The sequence below is a fragment of the Urocitellus parryii genome, chromosome 3, assembly GCF_045843805.1.
Source record: "Urocitellus parryii isolate mUroPar1 chromosome 3, mUroPar1.hap1, whole genome shotgun sequence".
In the NCBI taxonomy this organism is placed as follows: Eukaryota; Metazoa; Chordata; class Mammalia; order Rodentia; family Sciuridae; genus Urocitellus; species Urocitellus parryii.
This window is the reverse complement of record NC_135533.1, coordinates 206,565,949-206,585,660: the sequence shown is the minus strand read 5'-3', so window position 1 is coordinate 206,585,660 and position 19,712 is coordinate 206,565,949. Positions and strand designations below refer to the sequence as shown.

General features: G+C 45.7%; 1 protein-coding gene across 1 annotated transcript; it reads left to right on the top strand.

Moving 5' to 3' along the window:
• Nucleotides 1-4,129: 4,129 nt before the first annotated feature.
• Nucleotides 4,130-14,612, top strand: LOC113183574 (olfactory receptor 10T2-like). Its single transcript, XM_077796488.1, has 2 exons — nt 4,130-4,195; nt 13,659-14,612. The coding sequence occupies exons 1-2, from the start codon at nt 4,130-4,132 to the stop codon at nt 14,610-14,612; spliced, it is 1,020 nt and encodes a 339-aa protein (XP_077652614.1).
• Nucleotides 14,613-19,712: the final 5,100 nt, after the last annotated feature.

Below are 19,712 nucleotides of genomic sequence, written 5' to 3'. Positions count from 1 at the left end.
TGAACCACATCCCCAAACCTTTTTTTGTATTTTATTACAGACAGGGTTTCTCTGAGTTGCTAAGTGTCTCACTAAGTTGCTGAGGCTGAATTTGAACTCACAATCCTCCTGCCTCAGCCTCCCAAGCTGCTGGGATTTCAGGACTGTGCCACCACACCCAGCAACGATATCTTGAAACTAGAAAGAAGTGGTATTTACACAACATATGCATGTCTCCAGTAACACTGAATGGCCCACTTTAATTTTCATTTTATACTATGTGGACTTCAACTCGATTTTTTGAAAGAGAGCACTTTTCATGTATCACGTTGGCACCAATCAAGAATGGAGAATTTAGTATTAAAAAAAAACTATAAATAAATAGAAGAGAGATCCATAGAACAGAGAAAAAGTAACCTGGGGAAGGAGGAAGAGAGGAAGGGGAAGTACTAGGAACCAAACTGAAGCATATTCTAGTCCATGCTTGTACAATCATGTCATTATAAACATAGCGAACTAATAAAAACTAATAAAAAAGAATTTTTTTAAAAATTGGAGAATGAGCACTGTGTGCTGCCGTGTGACAGCTTTGGTTGGTCCTCTGCCCTTCCTTGCCTGGCATGTCGTAAGAGCACACAAGTTGCCCAAATACCACATACCAAAAGTCCTATTGTGGCCCTGGAATTGCACGTCCAGTTTTTTCTCATAAAGAAATGATCTATGGTTTGGGGTTGGGGCTGAGTGGTAGAGCACTCGCCTAGCATGTATGAGGTACTGGGTTCAATCTTCAGCATCGCATAAAAATAAATCAACAAAATAAATGTATTGTGTCCATCTACAACTAAAAAAAAAATTAAATGACCTAATAACCAAATATGGTGTCCCGGGGCTGGGGATGTGGCTCAAGCGATAGCGTGCTTGCCTGGCAAGCGTGCGGCCGGGTTCGATCCTCAGCACCACATACAAACAAAGATGTTGTGTCTGCTGAGAACTAAAAAAAAAAATAAATAAATAAATAAATAAAATCTTTTTAAAAAAAAAAAAACAAATATGGTGTCCCACGCCTATTATCCCAGCTATTCAGGAGGCTGAAGCAGGAGGATTACAAGCTCAAGGCCAGCCTGGGTAACTTAGAGATAACCCTGTGTCAAAATTAAAAGGGCTGCAGAGTAGCCCACTGGTACAATGCTTCCTGAATGCACGAGACACAGGGTTCAATCCCCAGTGCAAAAAAAAAAAAATAGAGTTGAACATCTTTCCCGCAATCTCCCTCCAAATCAGTCACTGCCCTGTGGTTTGGGGTGAATATTCTGACCCTCTGCACTGTCACTCTCCCCACACTCAGTTTTGAATCTCAGCCCTAAGGCCCAGGTTGGGCCAAGGTGGCTTCTCCAGCCCTGAGGTCACACTCACCATAGCGCGGGAAGGCTCACCCTGTCCCTGCCAGCATCCCTCTGCCTGAGAAGGGAGGGGCTGAGGATCCTAGTCCTGATATCGTGGGGGTCTCTGGAGCTGCCACCCCAGGGGACCCTCAAGTCACTAACAAGCCCCCCAGAGCCAGGCTGTCGGTGCCTGAGGGCTTTTGGGCTCTGGAGACTGGAGACCCCAGGGCCTGCTTCCTCAGCACCCAGCCCCTGAAGGCTCAGAGAGGGGAAGGACTAATTGGCACTTCCCCTTGTGATGGCAGTCACACGTGCACGCTCAGCCATCAATGCTCCTGGTCCCCAGGAGTGTCCACCCTGAGCTGGGCAAGCCTGCTTCCTCAAGGAAATGCAGCCCCAGGCCCTGCTGTCCCTGGGAGGAAGAAGAGGATGCTTCAAATCATGTCGCGGACTGCCCAGCCTTCACGTGGCCTGGACACTCAGTCTCCCAGGCCCCGCCCTCTGCTCAGACCTTAGCAGTCACCCCATCTTTCTTCTCACCATGTGTCTCCCCGCTCTCTCCAGCCTGCAGCTCTGCTCTGTTGCAACAGCAGCCCCGCCAGAGCTTCCTCCAGCTCCTCCTCGGCACCTACCACCTGAACTCGGGGCTCTGGCTGTGTCCCCCACTACTCGGGAACCTTCCATAGCTCCCCATGCTCTCAAAGTACAGTTTGAGATTGCCCATCTGCACATCCAAGACCCTTGGCCCCTGCTGCCCTCTCTAATTCCAAATATTGCCAATATTTCCAGTCCGCAAAATGCCCCTCACCCGAGCATAGACTAACACTAAGGAGATAAGTAGGAAATAAGTCACCAGCCCAAGTGGTTGACCTTCCTCGGAGATTTCCATGCTCTTTAACACCATTTTGCTTCTGTCCTGTTTTATTTTTTTTTCCACACTTTTATGATGGAATTTGTTGCTCCATATTCATACATGCACACACCCTTTTCCTAGTCTTCTGACAAACTCCTGCTTGTCCTGAAAGACACATCTGTAGCATTACCCCCTCCAGGAAGCCCAGAGGGGTAAGAAGGTCGAGGTCTGAAAACGTCAATCATGTCAGAGATTTGGAATGCTCCCGGGGACGGTTGTACCCCAGTGCTCCTGGCCTGCTGCACGTTGAACAGAGTAAGCTTTGGTGTCCATAGAAAGTCCTCAGCCACATAGACGCAGGCACTGGGCATTGGAGGGCAGGGTAATGTGCACCAAAGTGGGCAGAACAAGAGGAGAAGGGCAGGGGAGTGACAGTACCTGCTCCACACAGTTTGTCCCTTTCATCTGAGCACCACCAAGTCCAGTCACCTCATCAGTGCAATCACGTGGTTTAAATGCCACTTCCACACCAGGGCTCTCCAAATCTGTTTAACCTACCTGCTAAACATGGGCCTTAGATGTGCTCAAAACACTTCCATAGTCTTGCAGTTGGGCAGAACTAACAAAAAGAGTGTCTCATGGAATTTACTGAGTGGTTGTATCTAAACAGTACTGGGCAACGCACCCCACAGCAGAGTACCGCTGTGCACCCTGGTGATGGTGAGGCCAAAGGCAACCTGCAGCTGGCTACAAAAGGCCCAGCCTCCCAAGTGGCCCCCATCCCATCCCGATGTGTGAAAGTGAGGAGGAATATGTAGGGCATCTGCTGTGTTCAAGATGTTTCACTTCACACGTTGGGGGAGAAATGCAAGCTGCTTCAGCTGGAATTATTACCTTTGCTTTTTCGAATGCCTGCCTGAAATATTACACACACACACACACACACCTGTTGATATTAAGTTGGCATTAATCTAAACTAAACTTTTATCAATTAAGAGGCTTGTTGTTATCTCCAGAGTAATCACTAAGACAACGACTCAAAAATACATGATAAACTGGGCACCGTGGCACGTCTGTAATCCTAGAAGCTCTGGAGGATGAGGCAAGAGGGTTGAGAGTTCAAAGCCAGCCTCAGCAACATAGCAAGGCCCTAAGCAACTCAGAAAGACCCTGTATCTAAATAAAATACAAAAAAAAAAAAAAAAGGCTGAGGATGTGGCTGAAGGGTTAAGCACCCCTGGGTTCAATACCTTATAACAAAACAAGGATAATAATAAAGAAATGACAAGAGAATTAAAATAGTACACTGGAAAATACCTATATGACACCAAGGAAGATATAATGGAAGAACTGAAGGCAGGAAATGATACTCAGAAAACAAATAGCAAAATGCTGAACACAACTCCTAACTTATCAGCAATGACCGTAATATAAATAGATTAAACTCTCCAATTAAAAGGCATACTTTAGGAGGGTGGATAATAAAACATTATTTGGGCTGGACATGATGACACATGCCTATAATCCCATCTACTGGGGAGGCTGAGTCAGAAAGATAGCAACTTAGGGAGACCCTATCTCAAAATAAAATTTAAACCAGCTGGGGATGTAGCTCATTGGTGGAGTGCCCCTGGGTTCAATCCTTACTATCACACACACACACACACACACACACACACACACACACACACACACACACAAAGGCAGAAAATGTAAAAAATAAAAATTAAAGTGCAAATTAACAAAACACCAACAGAAAAGCAATAAAGAAAATAATTGGAAACAACTTATTTTAAAAGATCAGCAAAATTGACAAAGCTCTATCTAGCAAGAAAACAGAGAAGACTCAATTTTTGAAAACCAGAAATGAAAGAGGATCATTACTGCTGATCTCTAGAAATAAAAAGGGCCTACGATGGAGTGCTGGAATCAACTGCACACCAGGCAGGCAGCTGCTCAGGAGGCTGAGATGGAGGACCGCGTGAGCCCAGGAGTGGAAGGCCAGCCTGGGCAATGTAGTGAGACCCCCTTCTCAACAAACAAACAAAAAAACACAATAAGTAAAGCAATTGCACACCAAAATATTAGATAAGGTAGATGAAATGGACAAAACTGACTCAAGAAGAAAGGGGCAGAAATCCAAATAGACTTAAAATGTTTATTAATTTATTTATATTTTTAATTTTGGGGGGTACTGGAGATTAAACTGAAAGACAAGCCACTGAGCCATATCCCTGGCCCTTATTTATTTATTTATTTATTTATTTATTTATTGTTTATTTATTTATGTATTTTGAAACAAGGTCTCACTAAGTTGCTATGGTTGGCCTCAAACTTGCAATCCTCCTGCCTCAGCCTCCCCAGTTGCTGAGATTACAGGCATAGGCCACTGAGCGTAGCTCAGACCCCTAACAATTTTTAAAATTGGTAATACAAAAATTCCCACCAAAGGAAAACCCAGGACCAGATAGCACCACTGGTTGATTTCTCACCAAAGATTTAAAGAAGAATTAACACCAATCCTTCACAACATCTCCTTAAAAATAGAAGAGGAGAGATCATGTTCCCACTCACTCTATGAGGCCAGTATAGTATCACCCTGGTATCAAAACCCTGAGGTAGGATTTAAAAAATTAAATAGAGGCACTGGGAATGGGGCTCAGTGGTCGAGTGCTGGCCTGACGTGCATGAGGCCCTGGGTTCAGTTCCCAGCAACGCACACGCACACACACGGGGTAGAAAGGAAGAACAAGGAAATACAATTTTAATCTGAGGTTCTGCATCCAAGCCAGCCTCTCTCCCAGACCCATCACTCCCAAACTCTGCAAAACTTGTAAATCTTAAAGATACCATAAATTCACCCATTTACAAAAGTTACCTATACACCGTTAATTAGCTCACCCATAAATAGATTAAGTAAAGAGAGATAGGATGTTTTAAGAAACCTATAATTTAAGGGGTTTTTCCATCATTACCTACTGATCAGGTCATGGATCCTGAGAATGATCAGACTGGGCTCATCCTCACCTCCCATGCCCACCCCTCCCCAAGTTTCCTTTCAAAGAAGGCCCAGGACCCCCAAAAACATCTCTCACTCTTGAGGTGGCCCACATTCTCCCTTGAATGTGTGTTCCTTGCTTTCCTAAATAAACCTCAGGACCCCACTGGTGTGTGCTGAGATTCTGATTCATGCAGTATGTCAAGGACCCCACTAGTCCAGAGTAGAGTCCCCTCTTCTCTAGGAATCCCTCTGGACCCCCTTCTGAAGACATCTCTTTTCTCATGACAACCAAAGGTATCATAAGAAAGAAAACTCTAGACCAAGATCTCTTATTCATATGGATGCAAAACATCCTCCCCAAACACCAGGAAGTCAAGCTGAGCATCATATAAAACAGATTATAGCCCAGGATGGTGGCGCACGCCTGTAATTCCAGCAGCTCCAGAGGCTGAGGCAGGAGGATCGCGAGTTCAAAGCCAGCCTCCCCAAAAAGTGAGGCCCTAAGCAACTCAGTGAAACTCTGTCTCTAAATACAATACAAAATAGGGCTGGGGATGGGGCTCAGAAGTTGAGTGCCCCTGAGTTCAATCCCAGTACTCCTCCCACCCCCCCCCCAAAAAAAAAGAAAGAAAGAAAAACAGATTATACACGGTGACCTAGTGGGATTTATCCCAGGAACACAGGACCATTCAACACTCAAAAATCAATCAATAGAGCACGCTGCATTGACAAAATAAAGGACAAAAACACATGGTCGTCTAAAAAGACATAGAAAAAGAATTTAATAAGATCCAAGACTTTCATGAGATAAACACTCAACAAAAGAGGGAGAGAAGAGGACTCCGAGCTGCAAAACCAGCACCTAGGAACAAGCCACAACTGGAGGGAAAACCGGGTCTCTTCCTAAGATCAGAGACTGGACAGGAGATGGGCCTTCACCAAACCTGCCCCACACTGCCTGCAGGCTCCTGTCAGCTCCTCACCCCCACCCCGCCCCCGTGAAGGTTCTGTGCCCTTCCGGAGGCCAGCAGTGGGGTGGAGTCCCTTGCCCACAGGGAGAAAGGGCCTGGGCAGCGTCTGTGTCATGATCTGAAGCATCCACTTCTTCCTCCCAGGGCCAGCAGGGCCTGGGGCTGCATTTCCTTGAGGAAGCAGGCTTGCCCAGCTCAGGTTGGACACTCCTGGGGACCAGGAGCATTGATGGCTGAGCGTGCACGTGTGACTGCCATCACAAGGGGAAGTGCCAATTAGTCCTTCCCCTCTCTGAGCCTTCAGGGGCTGGGTGCTGAGGAAGCAGGCCCTGGGGTCTCCAGTCTCCAGAGCCCAAAAGCCCTCAGGCACCGACAGCCTGGCTCTGGGGGACTTGTTAGTGACTTGAGGGTCCCCTGGGGTGGCAGCTCCAGAGACCCCCACGATATCAGGACGAGGATCCTCAGGCCCTCCCTTCTCAGGCAGAGGGATGCTGGCAGGGACAGGGTGAGCCTTCCCGCGCTATGGTGAGTGTGACCTCAGGGCTGGAGAAGCCACCTTGGCCCAACCTGGGCCTTAGGGCTGAGATTCAAAACTGAGTGTGGGGAGAGTGACAGTGCAGAGGGTCAGAATATTCACCCCAAACCACAGGGCAGTGACTGATTTGGAGGGAGATTGCGGGAAAGGTGTTCAATTCTGGTTTTTGAAGTGCACAGCATGTCCGGTGCAGGAATATATGAGATCTGGCCAGGAAGGAAGGCGGAGTATCTGAGGAAAGCCAAAGGCGACCTCTCCAAGATCACCCACTGCCCTGGCACCCAGGTGACAAGTCCGCAACAGGTGGCGCGGTGTTACGGTGTGGTTAGAGCCTGTTGGACCCTGGAGCTTCAGGACAGAAATACATGTGCACAGTCCTGGGCACACACATTCCCCACTCCATTCCACCCCAGTCTGTCTCTCTGTCTGTCTGTCTGTCTGTCTCTCTCTCTCACACACACACACACACGCACACACACACACTGGAAGAATCGTGTAGGGTGAAGGATCGAGGAGCTGGAAGGGGCTCCTGGCTTTGGGGGGCTTCCTGATACGAAGTGGAAAAGGGAGGACTCCATCTGGGTGCACAGTTGTAATCCTCGGGAGCCGGAGGCAGGAGGATGCAAGTTCAAAGTCAGCCTCAGCCACTTAGCTAAACCCGATCTCAAAATTAAAAGTCGAAAAGAAAAAAAAAAAAGGCTGGGGATGTGGCTCGGTGTTGCTTGCCCATGGGTTCAATCCGAGATGATGAAGAAGAAGAAGAAGAAAAGAAGGGCTCGAGCCCCTCATGTCACTTTCTTCTTCTTTGGGGCTCCTCTAGGTCTTAGGAAGCACACCTGGGCCCCTCTAGCTGGCACCAGGGAGGTGGCATGGGCCAGGCTCCTGAACTCAGCAGCTCACTGGGAACTCACCCGCCAGGCGGGCAGCTGTCCCGAGGATCTGTCAGTGGGTGCTTTGGAAGCCAGAACTGCTCTTCGTGTCCTCTGGACTAACAGTCTCCCCAGTGCAAGGACTGGACGGAGGACTCCAGACGTGTTGAGGCAGACTCAGCCTCGCAAGTCCTCAGCCTCTGCAGTTCCCCTCTTCTTCCTTCCTTGTCTCCCCGGAGGGGGGGCGGGCGGCAGTGGCTGAAACAGATGCCACCTCCAAGGTGAGACTAGAGAGGGGCACCTTGTACCCCTTTGGGTTCCCAGAATGAGTGCATCCCCTCTCCAGCTCCCCCTGAGATGAACAGAGACCTCCGCTGACCCCTGGCAAAGGGCCCCTGACTCAGGATCCTTCTGCTCAGTCAACGCCACAGTCATCCCTGCGGCCCTCAAGACCTTTCACCACATTCTTCTGTCACCTGCCTGCTCTTGCCTCCCTCCTCTCACTCATTTTATCTACCTGTGTGTTCTCCTGGCTGCACCTGTCCAGCCACTGGGCCTTTGCACAGGCTGGTACCTCCAACGGGAATGCCCCACATAGCCTCCCCATTAACTTTCTGTTTCCTTTAGGTGTGAATGTGGGGTCTTTGCACAGCTACAGAACCTCCCTGGTCCATCCCCAGGTTAGAAATGAGGTCGAAAAATGTCATGGTGGGAAGAAGAAAAATTGTACAGACTGAGGGTTAAATTTCCAAATATTCCCTTTCATCCCTTCACTCCTTCCTCTTCCTTTCCCTTACCTCTCTCCTACTCTACATCTTACTTTCCCGATGGTTGCGACTCATTGCCGACTCTCTCTGTTAGATCCAGTCCTCCTCTAGGACTGCCATCTCTGCCTGTGTAGTTCCCTGCTGTGTGTTCCGTGCACAGCGCAGCACCTGGCACAGAGCCGATGCTCAATGAGCATGTGCGGTGCGTAGAGTGACTGATGAGCCTGCGAGACTCACAGCCCCGAGAGCGCAGCTGCCAGAGACACAGCAGCCAGACACATGGGTTCAAATCCTGGTGCCGTGACTGAGAGATAGGAACAAATCATTCCTTCTATTCCCTGCTTCTCCAGCGGTGCAAAGAAGAAAATTAAAAGCCCAGCTATTCTTATATTATTATTCTTCTATTATTCTTCTATTATCTATTATTTTTTTTGTCAGAGAGCAAAAAAAAAAAAAATTCATAGCACCTGTATCCCAGCCACTAGGAAATCAGGAGCGCTGAAAGTTCAATACCAGCCTGAGTAAAATAGTGAGACTGTCTCAAAATAAAAAATAGATAGATAAAGAGAGCTGGGGGTATAATTCAGTGGAAGACTGCTGTTAGCTCTACCCCAGGACTGCAAAATGATGATGATGATGATGATGATGATGATGATGATGATGATGATTCACTTTTCAGGGCATCTTCCTGAATATTGTCTGATTTCACAGGATCAATCTCTGCTCTCACAGATGGGGCTCACAGGGGCAGAGGCAACTGTTCAAACTCAGACTGCACCGAGTTCCAGAAGGCACCAGTATTCATACCCAGGCCTGTCTGATCGCAGAGCCCAAACTTGCCCGTTACTGGAGGTTTCTGCTGAGCACAGGATTTCTGCTTTATGTCATGGGGTTGTTTTCCCAGGGAGTGACCTCCCCATCCCTGAAGGGGAGCAAGTGAAGCCTGGAATATTGTAGTAGAGTTCACGCCTACGTGATGTAGGAGTATGTACCGAAGGAGCTTTTCTACTCAATCCCCTGCTTTAAGATGCTCGAGCGGGGCTGATTGATTCCTGAAGGGAGGCTGCGAGAATACATAAAGCATCCCTTTCCTATATGACAACGAAAAGCTCAGACCCCATCAGCCTGGTCCTGATTCTCCAAGAAGCACCACTCGGCTGTTGAAAATCCTCCTGACTCCCAAAGGTCCCCATATATAACTTGCACATGAAGTCATCATGCAATATGTGGCTTTTGGTGTCCTGCTTCTCTCACGGAGCATCTCATTTCTGTTGAGTTGTGACAGGTATTAGAACATTATGGTTTTATGGAAATGATCATACTTCATTTTAGGATCGCCCATTTGCTTATCCATTCACCAGCTGATGGACATTTGGGTCATTTCTACCAGCGAGGTGCTTGTGAGTGGTGCTGCTATAAACATCTGTGTGGAAGTTCTTGTTCAAAAAACTGTCTTCAATTGTTTTTTTTTTTTGGTCTATACTGAGGAGTGGTGATACTGGGTCCTATAATAACCCTTAGGTTTAATTCTGAAGAACAAGCTATCTTTTAAAAAAAAAAAATTTTAGGGCTGGGGATGTGGCTCAAGAGGTAGCTCGCTCACCTGGCATGCGTGCGGCCCAGGTTCGATCCTCAGCACCACATACAAACAAAGATGTGGTGTCTGCTCAAAACTAAAAAAAAAAAAATGAATATTAAAAATTCTCTCTCAATAAATAAATAAATAAATAAAGGCATTCTGCCCATCTACAACTCCAAAAAAATATTTTTTAAAAATTTAGTTGTAGATGAACACAGTACCTTCATTTTATTTATTTATTTTTATGTGATGCTGAAAATCAAACCCAGTGCCTCACACATGCTAGGCAACCGCTCTACCCCTGAGCTACAACCACAGCCCCAGAACAAGCTATCTTGCTTCAACTTGCATTTCTTTGATTATCACAAAACTAAATATCTTTCCTCCAAATGGTATCGAACGTTTGCATTTTCCACTTGCCTACTGTTAGCCTTGGGCAGCAGGGGCCTCTGCCCTGCTAGAGATGCTTCTAGGCACTCAACTCTGACTCTCTTCTGTCCTATCCCACCCCAAGGTACACAGTTTCCACAAAGCCAAGAGTATGTGTTGACCTTGAGCTTGCACGCCTGTGTAGTCAATGCTGCATAGAACCCCGCAATTCCATGCTTAGGTGGCTGCCAGCCACCATCAGGTCTGAGAGTGCACCCCTTGCTTGGGTCCATCCCTCTGCCGTGGCCCACACTGCTGGTGTGTGTGCCCTGGATGTGGCCAGGGAGTGGCTGCTGCTGGAGGATGCATCCTGTAGTTGCCTGAACGGTACATGTGAGGCCCCTGGAGTGCTGGCTGGAGTCTGGGGTGGAAAGAGAAGGGGAGAGGCCATGGGTCAGAAACAGGCTCAGGGTGCTTCCCATACCACCACCGTCTTCTGCTGTGGATCTCTGAAGAGACCAGGAACTCCATATTTGAATCTGGCATTTGGTTATTATAAAAATGTTTTTCAATGTAGGGAGTTCAAACATGTTTCATATGAGATTGTTTGACTGATTGATTGATCAATTTTGAGACCAGGTCTCACTTATGTTGCCAGGCTAACCTCAAACTCCTGGGATCAATCAATCTTCCTGTCATAGCCTCCCAAGTAGCTGGGACTACAAGTGCACTGGACTAGCTTTATTTTTAGCTTTAAATATTCAGTCCCATGGCATATGGGCCTTCATTTGAACTCTGCAAATGTGGAGAGTGACCCTGGGTGTTTTTGTTTGTTTGTTTATGTGTTCTGTTTATTCAGTTTTGTGTATTTGTTTTGGTTTTAGTATCACTGCCTTTATTATCTGAAGATTTATGCCAGTTGTGGTGGTGTACACACCTGTAATCCCAGCTACTTGGGAGGCTGAGACAGGAGGATCACAAGTTTGAGGCCAGCCTGGGCAAGTGAGCAAATACAAAACTAAAAATGTTGAGGAGAGCTGGGCCTATAATCTCAGCGGCTCAGGAGGCAGGAGGATCCAGAGTTCAAAGCCAGCCTCAGCAAAAGCGAGGCGCTAAGCAACTCAGTGAGACCCTGTTTCTAAATAAAATACAAAATAGGACTGGGGATGTGGCTCAGTGGTTGAGTGCACCTTAGTTCAATCCTGGTACCACCCCCAAAAAAAAAATGTTGAGGATATGGCTCATTGGTAGGCAACTGGCCCAGCATGCATGAGGCCCTGGATTTGATCCCCAGTATTGGAAAATAAAGTTTAAAACCTTTAAAATCAGTCTTTGAGCCAGGCATGGACCCATGGTACAAGCTATTCAAGAGGCTGAGGCAAAGTGGATCACTGGAGCACAGGAGTTAGAGGTCAGCCTGGGCAACATAATGAGGCCCTCATCTCAAAATTTTTTTTAAAAGTCAGGCTTTGGAGTTTTTCATTACATGAATTCCTCAGAGAATCTGACTGAAGTTCCTCCTAAGTTTAATGTCCCTGTTTACTTGTGCTAGATTGGGGCTTAGCACAGTATGACTGCCAAATTCAGCTCCCTGACTTTTCATAAAAATAAAGCTTGATTGAAACTCATTTCCATAACATAGTATGGCTGCCTGTACACTTAGTGACCGAGCTGAAACAAAGATTGGGCAGCCCACAAAGCCAGAATAGTCATTCTCCAGCCCTGGCTGAAAATAATTACCCACCAGTGCTAGATCCACCTGGCTGCCTGCTTCCTGCTTCCTGGTTCTGCTCTCTTCAGGAAAAATGGGCATCCCTCTTTAACTGTCTTTTCTCCTGTGAAGTTCTTCCACAATCCTCATTTGCCTTTTCTTCATAACCAGAATATCTAGAGGCTCCTTCACATTTTTAGTTGTTTTACTCACTTTAGTTCTTCAGAACTAAAATTTAAAACTTATGTTTCCAAAGTGAAAATGTCAACTAATTTTTCAAAAAGTTAAGTCATAATTTAAAATCCAGCATCCGACTGCTGTGATGAATATTTTAAGGTGCACAGTCATTTAATTTTTTTCTCTCCCTATAAGGGTCACTGGGTTTGCAGATTACTCCCAAGGCCACTAGATGGCACAAATATCCAATCCCTTCCCCGTCTCAAAGGATGTAGAGACAGAACTGAGCTCCGAAAGCCAGTTTACTCTTAAAAAATAAATACATAAATAAAAATTTAAAAAATATATATATATATTTCAATTGACAAGTAAAAATGCATAAATTTATTGTGTACATCATGATGTTTTGAAATAGATATACAATGTGGAATGGCCAAATTCAGCCGATTAACAAATGCACTACCTTACGTGGCTATCATTTTTGTGGTGAGAACACACAATTCAGTCTCAAGGGTTTGTAAGACTACTGTGGCCACCTTGTACAATAGATCTCCTCAAACTGTTCCTCCTAATGAAATTTGCACTCATTGAACAACATCTCCCCAAAACTCTCCCCATCTCTGGCAACCACCATTCTAGCCTCTGTGCCGCCTCAACCTCTCATCCTCCACCCCCGGGTACTGGGGATTGATCCCAGGGGTGCTCTGCCTCTGAACTTCATGCCCAGCCCTTTTTTGTTGTTGTTGTTGTTGTTTTGTTTTGTAACATGGTTTTGGTAAATTGCTGAGCTGGCCTTGAACTTGCAATTCCCTTGCCCTGGCTTCTCAAGTCACTGGGATTATAGCTGTGCATTACTGCACCCAGCTTTAGTCTCAGCTTGTATGAATTCAATTGTTTTAGCTCCACATATGAGAGAAATCAGGTAGCATTTCCCCTTCTGTGCCTGGCTTATTTCATTTAACACAATGACCTCCTTGGAAATGAACATCAGCTGGGAGAAACATTCAACCAATGACTAAGGGGAGGTGGGGATCATGCATGAACCCCCTCGCCCCTCACCCCTCGGGTGGGCTAACAGTGAGCTGTGTGTTCCTCAACCTTCTCAGGAGCCACAGGTCACCTTAGATTCCACTTGCCCCAAGAGGTCATTTCCTTGATACCACTGCTTGTCTCCCTTCCACTTCTCTTTTCTGGTTTGTTGGATGACTCCCACATGAACTATTTACCTTTTTTCCCCCTAGAGGGACTTGCTAAGCTGTGAGGCTGGCCTGGAACTTGAGAGTCTCCTGTCTCAGCCTCCCAAGTCACTGGAATTTCAAGCATGCACCACTATGCGCAGAAACTATTCACTCTTACTCTTGAATCCTTATAAACAGGGATGACTCTGCTACCCCAGTAGACCTGAGGCCAAGCAGACTCCTCTACTTACTGCTTACTTAGTGCATTTACTGTCCTCTCTTCCCAGGCTCCCGAGAAGCAGAGGGGAAATGGGACATGGCTAGTGACAGAGTTCGTGCTGGTGGGATTCTCCAACCTTCCGCACCTGAGGACCACACTCTTCGCGTTGTTCCTCCTCACCTACCTGGTCACCCTCAGTGGCAACGTCACCATCATCACCATCATCCATGTGGATCGAACGCTCCACACACCCATGTACCGCTTCCTGGCGGTGCTGTCCCTCTCTGAGACCTGTTACACGCTGGTCACCATCCCCAACATGCTGGCCCACCTGCTGATGGAGAGCCAGGCCATCTCCATCTCGGGCTGTCGGGCTCAGATGTTCTTCTTCCTGGTCCTTGGATGCAACAACTGCTTCCTCCTTACCCTGATGGGTTACGACCGGTACGTGGCCATCTGTCATCCCCTGCGCTACTCGGTGATCATGAGACCCACCATTTGCCTCTGCCTGGGAGCCTTGGTTTTCTGCTCTGGGTTCTCGGTGGCCTTGATCGAGACCTGCATGATCTTCTCCTCGCCCTTCTGCCGCGGAGGCCGCGTGGAGCACTTCTTCTGCGACATCGCCCCGGTGCTGCAGCTCAGCTGCGCAGACAGTGCGCACAGGGCGCTGGGCATCTTCTTCCTGAGCGTGCTGGTGGTGCTCTTCTCCTTCCTCCTCATCCTCCTGTCCTACGCCTTCATCGTGGCGGCCATCCTGCGGATCCGCTCGGCCGCGGGCCGGCGCAGAGCCTTCTCCACCTGCGCCGCGCACCTCACGGTGGTCGTGGTGCATTTTGGCTGCGCCTCCATCATCTACCTGCGGCCCGACTCTGGGGCGAACCCCGCCCGGGACCGCCTGGTGGCTGTGTTCTACACGGTGGTGACGCCGCTGCTCAACCCCGTGGTGTACACTCTGCGCAACAAGGAGGTGAGGGTGGCGCTGAAGAGGAGCCTGGCGCGCAGCGGCGGGCTTTCAAGATGAGGACTGGCTTTGCGCACTGTTCACGAGGGTCTAGGTTCTCATTAACGGGTGCCCCTCCTGAGACCCAGATCCCCCACCTGGAAAACAGGACTGACTTTCATAATCCTCGTAAAGATTGACGCGTTTGTATTTTTTAATTTTTCTTCTCCAGTGCTGCGACAGGCCCCACAGCCTTGTGCATAGTGGCAAGCGCTCGACCACGGAGCCACCTCCCCAGCCCCACGTGGTGGGATCTTCATTCTCAAAGCAACAAGTGTGAGAGGTGGGAACTAGAAGCGAGGATAAGGTCGTGAGTGTTCTAATCTTTTGAGTGGATTAACGTCAACATTGGGGAAGTAGATAAGTGACCCTTGGAGTGGTCTCAGACCCCTCCCTGTCTCTAATGCTCTCCTGCCTTTCTACCTTCTGCCATGGGATGGTGAAACCACAGCCCTGGCCAGATATGGCTTCTTGGACCTCCCAGCCTCCAGGGAAAAAAAAAAAGAAATTAAAAAAAAAAAATCTCTCCTTTAGAAATTACCCAAGATGTTGTATCATACTGTAGCAGCACAACAGAGGTGAACACAGGGACTGGGGCATAGCTCAGAGGAAGAGTTCTTGCCTGGCATGCACAAAGCCCAGAGTTCAATTCTCAGCACCAGGAAACACACACAAGCTAAGTCAGAAAATCAGCACCACAAGTTGGATTCTTGTTATAAAGAATACTTGAAAATGTGGAAGTGGCTTTGGAACTAGGTGATGAGTAGAGACTGGAAGAAGTGCAGGGCAGGAGCCGGGTACAGTGACACACTCCCATAATTTCAGCAGCTGGGGAGGCTGAGACAAGAGGATCCTGAGTTCAAAGCCAGTCTCAGCAAAAGTGAGGCACTAAGCTACTCAGTGAGACCTGTCTCTAAATAAAAATACAAAATAGGGCTGGGGATGTGCTCAGTTGGTGGAGAGCTTCTGAGTTCATCCTCAGTACCCACTCCACACACACACACACAAAAAAAAAAAAAAAAAAAAAAAGGAGAAAGAAAGAAATGCAGGGCCGGTCTGAATCTTCTTAGAGATTACTTAAGTGGCCATGATCATGATATTGATAGAAAGATGTACCTGAGATGAGTTCTCAGAATAAAATGAGGTAAATATTATTGGAAACTGGAGTAAAGTACATTATATAAATTGAAAAAGAACTTGGCTACATTATATACAAAATCAAGGGTTTTTGTGGAAGGCAAATTTTAAGTGCAAGGAACTATGATATCAGGTGAAAGAAATATCTAAGAAAATATTGAAGGAGTTGTGTGACTACTTTTAATTGCATATGGTAAAATGCAGGAAGATAGATGTGATTTAAAGACAAAAGTTACAATTAAAAGGGAAGCGGAGCTGGGTGTGGTGGTGCACACTGTAATCCTAGCTACTTGGGAGGCTAAGGCAAGAGGATTGCGAATTCAAGGCCAGCGAGGGTAACTTTGTGAGACCTGCTCTCAAAATTAAAAATTTAAAAAGGCACTGAGATGTAGCTCAGTGATAGAGCATACCATTTTTTAAGAAGAAAATATTAAAAGTAATTTAAACCCAAGTATGCTATGCCTGGTGTGGTTAGTGGATGCCTGGAATCCCAGGAACTCGGGAGGCTGAAGCAGGAGGATCACAAGTTCAAGGGAGCCTCAGCAACTTAACAAGGCCCTAAGTAACTTCACAAGAGCCTGTCTCAAACTGAAAAATAAAGAGGGTTGGGGATATAGCTCAGTGGTAGAACACTTGCCTAGCATGTGGAAGGCGCCAGGTTCAATCCTCAATACCACACACACAAAAAAACCCAACATTTTAATAGCACCATTCATAACCATTAGGAACTGGAAACAACCCTTCAATGACTAAAAATGTCCTTCAATCATCAAACAAAGGTATATGGAATATTACTCCGCAACAAAATGGAGGAACTACTAAACACACAACATAAAATATAGAAGAATATCACTAATATAGGGGCTCTGAGTTTAGCCCAGTTATAGAACACCTGCCTAGCACCTGCAAGGCCTCAGGTTTGATCCCCAGTACTTCAAAACAAACAAACAAACAAATAAATAAATAAATAATTTTTAAAAACACTAGAATAGCTGAAGTTTAGCATACTGACTATACCAAGTTTTAATAAAGATGTGGAGCTGCTATAATTCTCACACATTGTAATTGCCCATGGGAATGTAGCACGACCTGTCACAAACGGAAACAAGTTTGACAGTGTCTTATAAAGTTAATATGCTCTCACTATGAAACCCAGCCACCTCCTAAGAAAAATAAAAATGTGTGTCCACACAACAACTTGCATTTTTACAGCAACTTTATTCATAATACCCCAAATAGGAAGTTGCCAAAATATCCTTCAGCTAACAAATGGGTAAGGAAATTGTGGTATATTTGTACAACACATCACACATGCCATTTTCTGCAATAAAAAGGGGTACGCATAATATGGTAACTGCTGCATGAAACAACACAGATGAATCTCAAAAGCCAGATTTAAAAGCCACTGCTACAAGATTCCATTTACTTGAAATTCTAGACAAAATGATAGGGACAGACAGTAGACCCATGATACCCAGAGCCAGGAATTTGGGAGGATATGGACTACAAAAAGACACAAGAAAACTTGATTCTGGTAGTAGCTATATGGCTACATGCACTTATGAGAAAACTGAGTCCAATTTGAATTCTTCAAATTGCTCCCATCTCAATATCTTAGCTCTAAAAGCCAAAATAAAACAAAACAACAAAACAGAATCCTTTAAACAAAACAAACAAACAACAACAACAAAAAGATATATTCCATCTTGAACAAAACAGCCTGGTCTTTGTTGGAAAGGTATCTTGCTCAGAACATTTATCTGTGGAGCTAGGAAGTAGGGCAAAGGGCATAGAGGGTGGTCTTAATGTTACCCACAGTCTGGCAGATCCGACTGACCTGTCTGAATGCACTGATGATTTGTGTGAGTGTGTGTGTGTGTGTGTGTGTGTGTGTGTGAGTGTACGTGCGCCAGGGGTCGAACCCATGGCCTTATGCATGTGAGACAAGTACTCTACCAACTGAGCTATATCCCCAGCCCAAATGCACTAATTTTTAATATGGAAATGGTGTGGACAGCTTTGAGCTAGCCCCTACATTGATCCTCTATATTTACATATGGCTTCCTGACAGCCAACCACCATGCTCCAGCTCCACCTTCCCCAACCTTCCCCTTCCCGAGGGAGAAACACCTGTTTAAAGCTAACCTCTCCACGTCAAGTGTAGGAGATTGGAGTTCTACATTAAGGAATGACTGTGTGTTATGGCTTACATGTGAGATGTCCCCCAAAAGCTCATGAAGAGGAGAAATGAAGGTTTAGAGGAGAAATGATTGAGTTGTGAAAGCCTTAACCCAATCACTGAATTAATCCCCTGATGTGATTAACTGAGTGGAACCTGAAAGCAGGTAAGGTGTGGCTAGAGGAGGTAGGTCCCAGGGGCGGGGGGTGCCTTTAGGATATATATTTTGCACCTGGTAAGTGGAATGTCCCCCCCACGCTTTATGATCATCATGTGAGCTGCTTCCCTCCACCACACTCTTCCTCCATGATGTCCTTCCTCACCTGGAGCCCTGAGGAATGGAGCCTATGGACTGAGACCTCGGAAACTGTGAACCTTTAAATACATTTATGCTTTTAGTCACAGCAGCAAAAAAGCTGGCTAAAACACTGTGTGCATACATGTTCTGGTATATTCTTTTCCCTAAAATGTTAACTTGCAATTTTAGAGCTAAGCATTTTCCCTCATTTACAAAGTAAGAAATAATCCCGCATCCCATGTGTTTGATGGACCCAAGAGATCTGCTGAGAAGGAAAGTGCTTTTAAGAATTCTAGCTGTTATTTTGCTTTGACTTTCGATATATCTTAACAACCACACAGTTTCTCATGTTTTCAATTTTTGGTCTGGTAATAAAATTCTTGTTCCCCAAAACATCTTGTTGGCAGTTGTCGCAAAGATTCCTGTTGTCTTGTAAGCAGTATCAAATTCATCAATGGTTAGTAGAATTTGTAGGAATTCTTTATTTCAATATGGACTTCTGATAATCTTAAATTCAAAAAATACTTTCTCTGCTGATTCTCAAATCAAATGAGGAGGCTCATTTCAGATGATTGCTTAATCTTTATCTCAAAGAAAGTCTTTCTATCTTTAAAAAAAAAAAAAAACAAGAGAGAGAAAGAGGCTTTCTCCACACCAACTTGCCTGAACACATCTCCTTTGCTCCTTTTTTCTCTGTTCTTGAGATCTTCTGGCATGACGGGTGCCTGAGAAGCAGCGTGATTTGCCATGACAATGATGTAGTAGTCATCCATGCACCTCCTGTGGATGCATTTCTAGGCTGAGTGTGACACGGAGGTAGAACGTAGTCATTTCAGTTCCGAGTTTCCCACCTGACTCTGAAGTCTAAGGTTTAGACTAATGGCATTATTTCATATTGTGCAGCATTGAATTTTAAGAGGATTGTTTCCTTCAGGGTAGAACTTTTAGCAAACCTGTGTACAGCTTACTCTGCAATAATCATGGGAGCAGGCATTTGGTTAAAGCTCCAGAGACTGAGCGTCTTGATTTTTAAAAGTAATTATGAAATCACCTCTTTTTTGAACCCAGCAGATTAAATGTCTAATTGAACAAAATCAAGTGATGCTGGCCAAATTATACTTATATATTGTGTATCTATATGAATATGTAACAACAAATCCCATTATTATGTACAACTATAATGCACCAATAAAATAATATAGAAAAATGAATGAATGAATATATAGAAAAAAAGAAAGATGATAAATGATAATTGATAAATGATAGAACGTAAAAGCATCAAAGACTATAAATCAATAGATGGATAAAAAGATGATAGATAAGTGATGGTTGAATGGAGAGAGAGAGAAAGAAAGAGAGAGAGATGGATAGATGGATAGATAGATAGAGAAGCCGAGTACAGTGGCACACACCTATAATCCCAGCTACTCAGAGGCTGAGGCAGGAGAATTATAAGTTTGAGGCCCACCTGGGAAATTTAGCAAGACCCTGTCTCAAAATAAATTTT